The 13,920-nt window shown below is 55.0% G+C and overlaps 1 protein-coding gene across 1 annotated transcript in view; it reads left to right on the top strand.

Annotated features, from left to right (window-relative positions):
- INPP5D (inositol polyphosphate-5-phosphatase D) overlaps positions 1 to 13,920 on the top strand; it is a 151,916-nt gene that overhangs the window by 103,840 nt on the left and 34,156 nt on the right. The window contains exons 11-16 of the mRNA XM_027769352.1: positions 3,451 to 3,557; positions 5,758 to 5,860; positions 8,330 to 8,526; positions 8,910 to 9,027; positions 12,510 to 12,606; positions 13,588 to 13,726. Of these exons, the coding sequence (XP_027625153.1) occupies positions 3,451 to 3,557; positions 5,758 to 5,860; positions 8,330 to 8,526; positions 8,910 to 9,027; positions 12,510 to 12,606; positions 13,588 to 13,726 (761 nt within the window). The remainder of the gene's footprint in view (positions 1 to 3,450; positions 3,558 to 5,757; positions 5,861 to 8,329; positions 8,527 to 8,909; positions 9,028 to 12,509; positions 12,607 to 13,587; positions 13,727 to 13,920) is intronic.

Genomic DNA, 13,920 nt, shown 5'->3' on the forward strand with positions numbered 1-13,920 from the left:
GGCAGTTGAATGTGCACTGTCGTCAGCTCCCTCCCAGGGCAGACGCACAGGGAGAGAGAGGGAGAGGAGGGAGAGCAGCAGGAGGGCGCTGACAGAGGGCTAACGATGGCCCCCTTGCAGGAACGAAAGGACACTCCGCTCTCCGCATGGTAGGGCAAGTCCAGACCCCCGGCGCACGCCACAGAACCCACAAGAGCTCAGGAACTGACGGCGCCTGGGCCCCTCGGAGTGGGGCGAGGTGGGACTGTAAATGCAGGTCTGGGCCCTCAGCCTTGCACAGCCAGCGGCTCCCCATCACTGAGCAGAGGTTGGGTCTGGATTCTCAGGAGAAGGCAAGACTCAGGGCTCGGAGCATGGTGCGGGCAGCAAAGCTTCCGGAAAGAGGACTGAGTACAGGTTCTTTCCGTGCCCTCCTCCCTGCCCAGCTGCCCGGATGCTGCCAGCTAGGCCACTCCTCCAGGCTGCAGGTCAGAAGTCTTCGCTGGGGACCTTGACCAGCCCGGGGCAAAGGCCCGAAGATGTTGCCATCAAGCAGTTCCCTGTGAATCAGTCCATGAGACCAGCCAGGGGAATATCCCTGCTCAACAGACCCCATAGTAGCTGTTAGAACGCAGGTGGCCAAGAAGGTCAGGTGCCGAGTGGAGTCAGGAATAGGGGACATGGGACACCGAGGCAGAAATCACCGAAAAGACCAACCACCTGGAGGAAACCAATTCTGTAGATAAAAAGAGGTTGGACCGTGAAGTAAGAACAGAGTGCTACCCGAAAAGGAACAGCCCAACAGCAAAATCATGAAGGATGATGACCAGGAGAGAGAGGGGAAGAAGGGGAAAGGAAGGGAAGGACAGCGCCAGGGAAATTAAAAAATATTAGAGCAGAAAAAAAATTGCATTGCCAGAAGGCACGTGAGATAGAGAGAAAGGGGAAAGAGCACCCTCCGACAGGACGTGGTCATGCTGCCGCCTCCCTCCTCCGCCGTCATTCTGCTGGGATTCTGAGCACCCGCACACGTGCCCGGCATGTTTTCCAAGCTGCTGGGGAACTGCAGGCAGCCCTGTGGAACCCGGTTCCCTTAACCATGAGACTACGGGGCCAGCCCTATGACCTAGCAGCAAATTCAAAACCATGAAAACCCAATGGAAATGTGGAAAGATAAAATTGAGGAAAGCTCCCGGATGGTAGAACAAAAGGACAAAATGATGGGAAAATGAGAGAGGTGAGATTGCAGCAATTAGAAGGGCATCCCAGGAAGCCGAGTGCCCAAATAAGTGTCAGTAAGGGAAAACAGAAACAGAGCTTAAACGTTGTTCAAATAAGAACCCAGGAAGAAGTTTCAGAACTGAGCAACGTGGGGTTCCAGGCTGGAAATGGCCCAAGTGCTCAGCACCAAAAAAGAGAGAGAGAGACACAGGACTGGAAGCCTCACAACACTGGGTTCAAAGACGAGACCCCCAGGGAACCAGCAGTTAGCATAATGGCTGCGTCGCTGGACTCCCACGTAGTCAACCGCGGATCGCGGCCCGGACCCGCCGGGCGCGTGTGCGTGCGTGCCCAAGATCCCGGGAGGAGAATGGAGGAGAAGGGATTGAGGCGTGACCATCCCCCCTTGGGGGTGATTTCTCGCTTTCTGTCTCTCTGTCTCTCTCTGTCTGTCTGGCGAGCGCACGCGCCCTATAGCGAAAACCTCTCCAAAAAAAAAAAAAAGACGAGACCCCCAGAACTTCCAGGGACGCATGTGGATGATAGACTCTGTCAGGGCTCCAAGACCACCCCAGGCTCAGCTATTTGCTGGAACTCCCAGGACTCCGCCAGGATTTAAACTGAGAGATACAAGGCCAATCAGACAAGGGGAGGCGGAGGAGGCGAAGCCTGGAGGAGGCCCAGCGTGAGCCCCTGAGTGCCCTGTGGAGTCCCACAGCACACACCTAGCTCCCCCCAGCGAGCTGTGACAAGGCATGTGAAAGATCCACCAGGAATGCTCATTAGGGACTTGAGGCTGAGGGGTTTTGATTGGAGGCTGGTCACGCGGGTACCCTCTGCCTGGCCACTGAGCATACGCAGAGTACTGAGAACCACTGAGGCAGTACTCAGATTTCAGACTCCCAGAAGGAAAACGCGCTCAGCACAAACCGTATGTTCGCAGACAGGGTGGGCACAGCAAGCCTCTCTCAGAGTCAGGCAATGGTGAGAAGCCTCCCCAAACCCCCGTTCCCAGACACCAGCTAAGGGCTGTCGTGAAGCAGGCCCTGCCCGGGGCCAGGCCTGCAGGCAATGCCTCCGATGCACACACAGGGGAATCCAAACGGCATCTCTAACAGCTGTGCTACAAAACAGAGGTGGGCACAAGTCTCTGGAGTCCTAGGACAATTCTTTCAAATTTAGAATTCTGTCAGGTAAGTGTGAGAGAAGAATTTTCAGACATAGGAGCCTCCAAAAACACCACTTGGTTTCCTTTTCTGGGAGAATTACTAGCAATATTGCTCTACTGAAATAAGGGCATAAACCAAGAAAGAAAGGCGTGCTGAAATTAAGCAGTCAGGGCGAGAGAGGGGGCAGATCGCGTTATGTCAAAGAGAGCTGAGCCTTTTATCTTCCATAGTGGAAAGTCAGTGTGTAATAGGAAAACAGCTAAAACGCAGGCAGGAGGAAGTAGCAACCGAAGCATGTTTCTCAGAAACACGGAATAAAACTCTAAAAGAACCCATGGAGAGTGTTGAAACTGGTTGCCTCTAAGGGGCAAGACAACGGAAGGAACTGGAATGGGCACAGGGGAGGGTTGCAAAAATCTTCTAGAACCATTGATTCTTAATTTTTGAAAAAAATAAGTCAGGGACCAGCAGTTGGTATAATGGCTATGTCGCTGGACTCCCATGTAGTTGACCATGGTTCAAGTCCGGGACCTGGTAGCTTAAACTCATGCCGGGCACGTGTGCCTATGTGCCCAAGATCCCAAGAGGAGAATGGAAGAGAAGAAATTGTGCTGCTGGGGGGTGATTTCTCGCTTTCTGTCTCTCTGTCTCTCTCTGTCTTTGTGGCGAGCACACATGCACTACCTCTCAAAAAAAAAAAAAGTCGGAATTTTGAGTTAACTTTGTATGTATACTAAAAGCATAACGAGAAGGAAAGGAGAAAGAGAAACAGAGCGAAGGCGGGGGGTGGAGGGGAGTAAAGGGAAGGAAGAAGGCCGGGAGGGAGGACGCTGAAAAGGCAATTATGGCTCTCTCCTTGGGCCACCTTGTGCTTGCTCTGGGCACCACCCCCCAACCATGGAGCCCCTCTGGGAAAGAGCAGCCAGGAGAAGAGGGGTCTGGGAGGGCCAATGCAAATCTGGGGCTCAGCCGGGGACGGGAAGGTTAGGGGAATTCACGCTTGGGTGCCTGGAACGTGGCGCAGAGCACGCATTGGTTGAATGAGGGATGAATGAATACGTCAGCTTCTGTCCTTCTTAAGTCCTGCAGCTCATCAAGTCACAGAAGTTCCCCAACAAGCTGGTAATTTTGGTGGAAACAGAGAAGGAGAAGATTTTGCGGAAGGAATATGTTTTTGCTGACTCCAAAGTAAGTGATGACAACCTTCCAAGAGGGGCCAAGAGAAAGTGAGGGACCCATGTTTCTGAGCCTCGCGATGTGCCGGGAGCACACATCGTTAGCTCTTTAATTCTCGACCGCCCCTTCCCCCTCCCCCCCCACTCCGGGAACACCGAGCCCAGTGAGGATAGGGATAGGGAGCTGTTCCAGGTCCTGGGCCCTGGGCAGCTGTAGCTCTGGCTGACTGCCCAGTTGCCTCCCAGCCCGCAGGGTGTGCCCTTCCCCACCCCGAGCCTGGCTGGGAGGCCTTTAACTTCTCTGGTGGGACACGGATGCCCTCTGAACACCCGTGGATTTGAATCTCAGTCCCAGCCAGTGACTCTCCTGAAGACGTCTGTTGTGGCTTGCCCCAGCCTGCAGGACAAGATGCCCCCCTAGGCCTGGCTCCCAGAGTAAGAGCTGCAGGGGCCAGTAGGGAAACCCGGGGAAGCCTCTGTACGGCTAGAGCCAGGGTGCCCTGTGACCAAGTCCCTGATCTGGAAAGTCCAGCCAGAGGGCTGAGACGCAGCGCAGCCTTACTGCTGATCTTGGCTGTATGGTACCACGAGGAAGTGAGACTGGGTCACAGAGCGGGTGCCCACCACATCAGGAGCTGGCCGATGCCAACATCGGGCACCATAGGCAAGGCTGAGGGACAGGGCTCCCATGCAGAGACAGCCGCTGTCAGGGTCCCAGCCCTACTTCTGCTTGCCCTGGGGGTGAGTACTGGAACAAGTGGCAGAGGTAGGCTGGCGAAGGGGCTGGCAGAACCAGGGAGTGGGAGCCGGACAGGTGGTGAGGGCAGGGGGAGCAGGGCAGCGTTCTGCACACGTGGGCATAGGTCTGAAACCAGTTCTGCCCATTGCTACAAGCTTAGAGGGTTGAGACACAGCAATAAACTGAGGCACCGAATCCTGAACCAGCCCCAACTAAAGGCAGGTTTCGAGAAGCCATCGTTACGTCTTCGTGAGCTGTTTCTCCAGAGCGGACTTGCTGAGCTGTGCAGTTACTAGGTGGAATCCGTCTTTGTAGGTTTGAAAGAGCTCGGCATTGTCCATTTCATATAGTACAGTCTAAAACCATGCATACTGTGGCTTACGTCAGCCTGCCCGGCCCACCCCAGAGCCTAGTAATCGAGAGAGCTGCATCTTACATGGGTGACTACAATTCGATTCCCGGGCCCAATGGTTTGAAAGACATGCTGGGTGCATGTGCACATGTGCATGCTCCAGATCCTAACAGGATGGAGAAATAGAGAAGAAATTGCAGCATGCCCCATTGGGGGGTGCTTCCCCCACCTGCCATCTCTGGCAAGCGCATGTGCCCTCTGGCGATTAAAAAAAAAAAAAAAAAAAAAAAGCCTGTCCTGTTGATTGCAAGGCAATGAGTACCCAGGAAAGGTAAGTGCAGAGGTTAAGGAGGTTCTGACAGCCGCCCTGTGCTCTTTTATGTGGTTTCTTTCATGTAAGATTTCTTTCATTCCATAAGCACTCTATTCGCACGGATGGAAAAGGAGCAAATATAAATAAGCAAAAGTTTAAAATAAAAACACTCACAGACCACCAATTAATCTTGAACTCTACCCTTACTGATGCTTTTCTTTCTTAAACAATTACTTTGCTTAACTTCATTTATTTGTTTATTTTAATTTGATCAGAGAGGGACAAAGAGAAAGAGAAAGCGAGAAAGCAAGCCACCAGTTCTGGGACTCGAACCGTGGTCAACCACACGAGAGCCCAGTGCCCTTAACCACCATGCCACCTGCTGACCCACTTCCTGATGCTTTTTAAAAACAAATGCAGTAACGCCTTTCAGACCATTTTTGTGACAACTAGCCTTTCATCCTTGGTGTGTGGTGGTCGTCTCCTTGTTGAGCAAGGATGTCTGCTCCATGATGTTTAACCCTGTGGAATTCGACCTTGGAGGTGATCTGTAGCACAGTGAGCAATGCATCCCCCAGGGATGGACATTGGGCTGGGTCTTCTGCAGACCCTGATGTTCTCTGAGTCCCATCCGTGCAGGGAGGCAGCTGCGTCAGAGAAGCTGCGTGTTGATGACTGGCCGTTCGTTTCTGAGTTGTGTCCTGGAAATTTGTACTGATTTACCTCCTGTCAGTTTCCTGAAGCTGAGCAGGTCCCCTGCGGAGTGCAGTGTGCAGGGCCGTGGTTCTGAGTCTGTGTCCTTCCCCTAGAAGAGAGAAGGCTTCTGTCAGCTGCTGCAGCAGATGAAGAACAAGCACTCGGAGCAGCCGGAACCCGACATGATCACCATCTTCATCGGCACCTGGAACATGGGTGGGTCCACTGCCCCCTGCACCCTTCCTCTGCTCGCCCGCCTCGGGCACCCCCCAGTGGGGATGGAGACCACGTGTCTCCTTCCTCCCTGCCTGGCCACAGCCTGTCCTCATGGTCTCCCTAAGGTATTCTGCCCTTTTCCTGGACCATTGCTTCCCCTGTCTGAATTGTAAAGTTTTAAGGAGTCGATCAACATCTGGATGAAAGGGCTCAGGGACACCCTGCTAGCCTTAGGCAGCTTGCCAAGGAGCCCCGGGCCTGGAAGAAAAAAGCCCACCCTGGGCAGCCTTGCAGGTTTATCAGGAGACGGGAACAGGGAGAGAGCTAGACAGGCAAATAGAAAATGCCCAGTTAAATTTGAATTTCATATAAGAAACAAATAATATTTAGTGTCTAGCTAGAAATAACCAAGAAACATATCTGTTAAATATATACTGCATTTACTAAGATGCCTGGGGGCTCAGTGGTCCCTGTACTTCCAAGACCAGAGATGTACTTGGGGACCAGATTCAGAAATTGTTAGGGCCCCTGGGTGTTACTAATATGTCTATATTTGTATAGGCTACCAAATTTTATATACTAAATACATAAACATATATGAAATACAAATTGCATTAAATAGTTATTTAGTGCATGTATTCAGTTAAAAAAAAAAAAAAGATACGGGACCAGCAGTTGGCGTAATGGCTATGTTGCTGGACTCCCACTTAGTTGACCACGGTTCAAGTCCCAGACCTCGTGGCTTAAACACACCAGGCGCATGTGCATGTATGCCCAAGATCCCAAGAGGAGAATAGAGGAGAAGGGATTGCAGCATGGCCATCCCCTCTGGGGGGTGATTTCTCACTTTCTGTCTCTCTGTCTCTCTCTGTCTTTCTGGTGAGCGCACGTGCCCTATAGCAAAAACCTCTCCAAAACAAACAAGCAAAAAAAAAAAAGATACACTAAATATATGTGTGGTGGATACACGATTACTCTAATTTATATACTAACATATTGTATACTATGTATGTAATATACTAAATCAATTATGCTAAATAATTTTTTAGTCTAAGTATTCAACTAGAGTTAAATAAATGGATAGAAGATATCCAGTTAAATCTGAATTTCCAATAAATGGCTATTGCAGGAGGCATATGCATTCCAAAAACTGCCCGTGTATTTGAATTTAACAGGGTGGCCTGTGTCCCCTCCCCTGTGTTCCGAGTAGAGTCAGGGCTGCCCTGACTCCCAACATAGGACCCTGTCAGTTGCCCAGCAACCTGGGAAGGAAGGGGTGAGCAGCAGCCTTTCTGGGAGGGGCAGGGGTCCCTTGGAAGTGAAGTGGCGGCCTGAGACTGTGTGCCACCGGAGGAGGGCAGACTGGGCTTCCGGGGCTTCCAGGGGGAGGCAGCAGACGCCGTGTCTCAGCGTCCTCTGCTGGGCCCTGACCCTAGTTCTGCAAGGTATCAGCCCTCCCTGAGCCGTCACACCTCCATGCCAACCCAGGCCCAGATGTCCCAAGGCCACAGCAACACCATAGGAGGGCCTGTCCAGTGCCTTTGGGGCTGTGTCTTCCTCTGCCCCTCTCAGTGTCTCTTCTTGGCCACCTGACTTCTTCAGCTCACACCCTTGGGGGTTTACACCCTCGGGGGTTCATAACCTTGGGCGCTCGGCCTTTCTGTGACTTCCTTTGTGAGCGGGTGCTCTGGCCCGGAAAGTCAGGGCTGTCCCATTGCACAATGGCAGGGGGTGTTCTTTCCGTAGAAGACACGCGGGAGGCGCTGGCTGGACCCTGCTGCCCATGCGCGGGGTCGGAGGGGGTCTGCGAGTAGGGGCCCGCCAGCTTCCCCGGTGCTCACATGCCTGCTGTGGGAATAGATCCGGGGCAGTCACGTGACTCCAGTTCTTGACATCTTGGTGCTCGCGAGCCAAGGAACTTACCTCTTTGGGGGAAAAGAAAAGTTGCCATTGGGTCAAGGGCATCGCGAGAAGCTGGCCTTGCATCATCCCCTGTTCGGCCACTTCTCTTGTTTTCCAAAGTGGGCACAGATGGGGTTTCTCTGGCCCACGCCTGCACGGCTCAGCTGGCTGAGAGCTCTCATTTGCAAGGAAGCGTTCGTTGTCCCCAGCGACGGGTGAGAGGCCTCCACCCTCAACTCAGCTCCCTTGACTCTGAGCGACAGAGTGTGGCTTTCCTGAGGAGCGGGGCGCCTTGCTGCCCCCGCCCAGGCTAGGATGAAGTTCAATGTCTTGCTCAGTTGGTGAGGAAAGCGCATCTTCTGGCGTTCCTAGCTTTGAAGCGCGACCTCATCTTAACTGAGCTCTGCCCCTAAGCGACAGCCGGGCAGCTCTGGCTCTTGGGCTGCCGGAACGACCCTGTGGACCGGGCGACCTCCCCCAGCTACCCCGTTCTCTGTTTTGAATTCTCCTGATGCCGTTGCCTCGATGTGCCTTTGACTCACTTGGTGTTGGGTTTTGCTGTTGAAGGTAACGCCCCCCCTCCCAAGAAGATCACGTCCTGGTTTCTCTCCAAGGGGCAGGGAAAGACGCGGGACGACTCTGCCGACTACATCCCTCACGACATCTACGTGATCGGCACCCAGGAGGACCCCCTGGGGGAGAAGGAGTGGCTGGAGATCCTCCGACACTCCCTGCAAGAAATCACCAGCATGACTTTCAAAACAGTGAGCAGCTGGGCGGACCCTGGGTGGGACAGGACGGGACCACTGACGGGCTTTGCCCGTCTGTAAGATCTCAGAGCTAGGCTGCTCAGCCCATCACTCTCGGCTTCCAAAGATGTCTGGGGCTCAGCAGTCCCCCTACTTCTGGACCAGAGAGAGATGCACCTGGGGGCCCTGGGGTATTGCTAAAGGCCGTTGAGTCTCCATTCCCCCCTCCCCGCCTGTAAGAGATCATCCCTGCCTGAACACCCGGCAGCCCTGGTTCTCACCCGTAAGATGCTTTGTGTCACCAGCCAGGTGTGGTTAGGGGTGTTCCGTAAATTAGGGATCACACCCAGGGGCAAGGTGCACCCTGGCCGAGTGTTGTAACACTGTCCCCCTAATAGGTGGCCATCCATACCCTCTGGAACATCCGCATCGTGGTGCTTGCCAAGCCGGAGCATGAGAACCGGATTAGCCACATCTGCACGGATAACGTGAAGACGGGCATCGCCAACACGCTGGGTGAGCCGGGGGCCCGTCCTTTTCAGAGCACGCTCCGCCGCCTCCCAGCTGGCCAGGACCTCCCTGGGTTCAACGCTGAGAGTCTCGCATCCAGGGGTCCCCTCAGTCTCGGGTAAACTGGGATGCCTAGTCCCCCGAGCCAAACCTCAATCAGGGACTACACCAGCGTTTCTGGAGCTCTGGCTAAAATGCAGTTCTGACTCAGTAGGTGTCAGGGGGAGCCCAAGCTTCTGAGTTGCTCCCAGGGGGTGTCACCACTGCACCCACTTAGAGTAGCAAGAACCCAGAATAGGGACAGAGGTCGAAAAACTTCCCCGGGAAACAGACAGAGCGGTTACTCCAGGCTGACTGCCAGAGGTAGGTGTTCGTCCCGACCTTGGCAGCACGAGGGCAGCCATGGGCCACGCGGAAGTGAGGGCACGGCAGCGGGTCAGGAAGACCATGGGCAAGCGCAGGCAGGAATTGCCCCCGGCTGCAGGGGCAACCCCTGGTTGGCATCACTGCTCTCCCAGGTCAGATCTGGGACATCGGTGTCACTGCGAGGGAGTGGACCTGCTCAGGACACTTCAGGACTCCCGGACACACGGACGAGCGAGCACGCACTCGGGTGTGTGCTTGCCATAGTGCATGTGCGTGTGTTGGTGGTGTCGGGAGGACCACACTTGGGGCCGGGGTGGTCAGGGGAGAGCCAGCAGCTTCTGGGTTGGAGTCGTGGACAGGACAGAGTCCCAGAGAAAACAGGAAATAGAAGAGCTGAAAGGGCACTCAGCTTTTCTGCTGACAAACCGCAGACTGCCCGGGTCACACCCACCACCCCTGCCTCCTTCCTGCCACAGTGGAAGCTGGGCCTAGTGCGGCCCTGATCTGAGTCCAGCACCACCCTGAGTCCGCGTCCCTTCTCTCCTGGAGCCCCTCGCCTCTCCCCGCACTCCTGCGCACAGCCAGTGATGCGCTCAGGCCTCCTGTTAGGAAATGAAACCCTTCTCAGAGCAAGAGTGTGCTGGGCTCAGGGCTCAGCCCTGGGAGCTACCGAGCACACGGCCCTGCTCACCAGGACCCAGGCACACATGCACGTGAGCAACAGGGAGAGGCCTCCCGGATGAGTGCACTGGTGAAGGCGTGTGCAGGGGAGGGCAGGACGGCTGAGCCAGAGACGGGAGGTCAGGGTGATGGGACTGAGGTCGACGGAGAGGAGGGCCTGTGTGGAAAGAAGCCTTCGACACTGCAGGAATAGCCAAAGGCCCTGGGGCCTCACATGCTGGGTGTCACCCTAGAGGATGATCGAAGCCAGGTTAGTGAGGGACAGGGTCAGGATAGGGTCAGAGCTCCCAGCCCTCAGAGGGCAGCTTAGACGCCAAGGCGTCCACACACCTGCCCCCTCTCCCCCGAGCCAGCCCTCCTGACTCCTCCTGAATGGTTCCCAGCTGTTAGCACAGTCTAGGAGCTCAGTGGATGGTGGTGGGCTGATGGGCAGCCCTAGAGCAGTTAGGCCTCCCCGAGATGTGCCCTCTGCCAGGCTGTGCACCAAGTGCTGCCCGAGTGTCATCCCGCTTCATGCGAACGCCCTGTGAGGCCAGGAGCCGTTGCTGTCCCCATTCACTGATAAAGAAATGAGGCCATGGAGTTGTTCCATAAGGTGCCTGAGGCCCAGGGATAGGAAGTGGTGGGCAGGGATTTAAACACAGGTTAGAGCCAGCTGTTCAAGCCCAGGCCGGGAGGAGAGAAAGCCAGAAAGAGGCCTGGTGGGGTCAGAGGGGAGGAGCAGAGCTCCCGGCCGCACCCTATGGGGAGAGTGAGGGCTGGAAGGCAGGATGGCTGCTGGCCCTCCTGGTCTGCCCTGGCCTGCTCCAATCAACGCGCTGTCCAGACAGGGCTCCTCCGAGTCCCGAGGGTCATCCTGAACCCGATGTTCTCCGAGGTCCCTTCAGCTTATGGCCCACCTGGAACCACCCAGCCAGTCAGAGGGGAGCAGAGTGGGTCACTTTACGTTTTCTACTAGCCGCATTCAGGGTGAAATGGATCCAGTGGAATCACCCCTAATAATTGACTTTGTAACCCTCATAGTCCAGAATGCTATCATTTCGGTAGGAATCGGTGCAGAGAGAGCATTGGCTATGCCACAGGCTGTTTCTCTCACCGAGGTTGCAGCCCCTTGTCCTGGACCCGCCGCAGGGCAGGTGTGCGATAGCTACATGCCATTCGGGCTGCAGCACTGGACAGAGCGGGGCCAGACTTCGCCCGCAGCCAGAGACACTGCCTGTAACTCGTCAGATCACCATTAACGCAGTGCCTGGCCCGATCACTCCTCTCTGTCACTGAAGGCAGAAAGCCCCAGAATGGCACCTGCGTGAACCAGGTCACATTATTTAGGAACACTGAAATTTGACTTTCAGATTTAAATGTGTCACAAAAGATTATTTTACTTTCAGTTTTTCTCCCCAACCATTTAAAAATGTAAAAAATGTAAAAACTGGTGGTTGAGGTGCAGGACTCCCACATGGCAATGGTTCAAGTCCTAGACCTGGTGACTTGCTCTCTCACTTTCCCTCCTCTCTCTCTGGTCAAATTAAAAGTAATAATAATTGGGAACCAGCAGTTAGCGTAATGGCTATGTCGCTAGACTCCCACGTAGTCGACCACGGTTCGTGTCCCGGACCCGGTGGCTTAAAACTCACGCCGGGCGCGTGTGCGTGCGTGCCCAAGATCCCGAGAGGAGAATGGAGGAGAAGGGATTGCGGCGTGACCATCCCCCCTGGGGAGTGATTTCTCGCTTTCTGTCTCTATGTCTCTCTCTGTCTGTCTGGCGAGCGCACACGCCCTACAGTGAAAATCTCTCAAAAAAAATAATAATAATAATTAACAAAGTAATTTTTTTTTTTTAATGTAAAGGTAGTTTGGCTGGTGGCAGATCAGCGTTTGCCCACCCTTGTCAGACACAGATCCCTAGGCCTCGCCTACAACTTCTGAATCAACAGATCTGGGGGCCCTGAGAATGTGCCGTCCAGCAAGTTCCTCAGGGACGCAGGAGCTGGTCCAGGGAACACACTTTGAGAATCACTGGGCTTGACCCAATGGAAGCAGCAAAAGCTGTTACCTCCATGGGGCTGGTCCCCAGGAGCCCTGGGTGAGCTCCCTCCCAAGGCTCTGATCATGCTTGGTGGCCCCTCACTGGGCACCGTGTGGCTTACTGACAGCTCCTGAGAGAGACAGAGACGGAGAGAACTGGGGACAGGGTTACTCTTATGGTCTCCCCCTCTGCCATGCTGAGATGCCCGGCCATCCTCCCCTCGCCGTGCCTGTCACCCTTCACTGTGCCTGTCACCCCTCGCGTCCCGCACCCTGCATCCAGACCACCTGCTTTGCTTTCTCCCTTGGCAGCTGCCCCCTCGACCCCTCTCTCCTTGGCCTTACCTCGGTTTCTCAGCCCTTGTCAAGGTCACCTGCTTGCCATTTTGATTCTTCTTTCTCTCTCCTCCCTTCAGGGAACAAGGGAGCTGTGGGGGTCTCCTTCATGTTCAATGGCACCTCCCTGGGGTTTGTTAACAGCCACCTGACCTCTGGAAGTGAAAAGAAACTCAGGTAAGGCACTCATGTCCCCAGAGCCTGAGTGTGGCTCAGGCTCACCTGCCCAGACAGACCTCACCTGTGCCAGACAGACCTCACCCTGTCCCGGACAGACCTCACCTGTCCAGACAGACCTCACCTGTGCCAGACAGACCTCACCTGTCCAGACTGACCTCACCTGTCCAGACTGACCTCACCTGTCCAAACAAACCTCACCCTGTCCCGGACAGACCTCACCCTGTCCCGGACAGACCTCACCTGTGCCAGACAGACCTCACCTGTCCAGACAGACCTCACCTGTGCCAGACAGACCTCACCTGCCCAGACAGACCTCACCTGTCCCGGACAGAGCTCACCTGTGCTAGACAGACCTCACTTGTCCCAGACAGACTGCACCTGTCCCAGACAGACTGCACCTGCCCCGGACAGATCTCACCTGTCCCAACCTGTGCTAGACAGACCTCACCTGCCCAGACAGACCTCACCTGTCCCGGACAGAGCTCACCTGTGCTAGACAGACCTCACTTGTCCCAGACAGACTGCACCTGTCCCAGACAGACTGCACCTGCCCCGGACAGATCTCACCTGTCCCAGACAGACTTCACTCGTCCTGGACAGACCTCACCTGTCCCAGACAGACCTCACCTGTCTAGACACAGAACGACCACCCAGTCCTCACCTAGGGCCTTTGGGTGTCCTGGTGGCTTTTAAGGGCTCTCATGGTCTCATTAGAGTCAACTGCAGCCTCATTGTGAATGAATCTTATCTGAAGGTCAGAATAGACATCTGTGTCGTGGACCTAACGACATTTCCAAAGAGACCACACCTAGGACACCTTCCAGGTCAAAGTCCTTTAGCCTCCAGGTGGCCTGAGCTGCCGAATATTCGCTGTGGCAGGGCTGGAGGTCTGTGTCTTGGTTCTGGGCCCTCTGAAGTCCCTCGGCGGTGGGTGGGAGCGTTGACCGCATGCTGAATGGTGGTTCTTCCTGGACATAGGAGGAACCAGAACTACATGAACATCCTCCGGTTCCTGGCCCTGGGGGACAAGAAGCTGAGTCCCTTTAACATCACGCACCGCTTCACCCACCTCTTCTGGCTCGGGGATCTCAACTACCGTGTGGAGCTGCCCACTTGGGTAAGACGCTGTCTGGGGGGGCTGGGGCTGCCAGGGACAGTGGCTTTGTCGAGGCAGCTCAGGGCAGGTGGGCATGGGGACACCCAGCCCCTCTGGCCTGAGGCAGCTCCTGCCTTCTGCACACACCCAGTTCCTGCCCAGCCATTGTGTTTCCCCCTCACTTCCTGCACAGCCATTGTGGCTTTCCCCCCCCC

The sequence above is a fragment of the Tupaia chinensis genome, unplaced genomic scaffold, assembly GCF_000334495.1.
Source record: "Tupaia chinensis unplaced genomic scaffold, TupChi_1.0 Scaffold149383_1, whole genome shotgun sequence".
Lineage (NCBI taxonomy): Eukaryota > Metazoa > Chordata > Mammalia > Scandentia > Tupaiidae > Tupaia > Tupaia belangeri.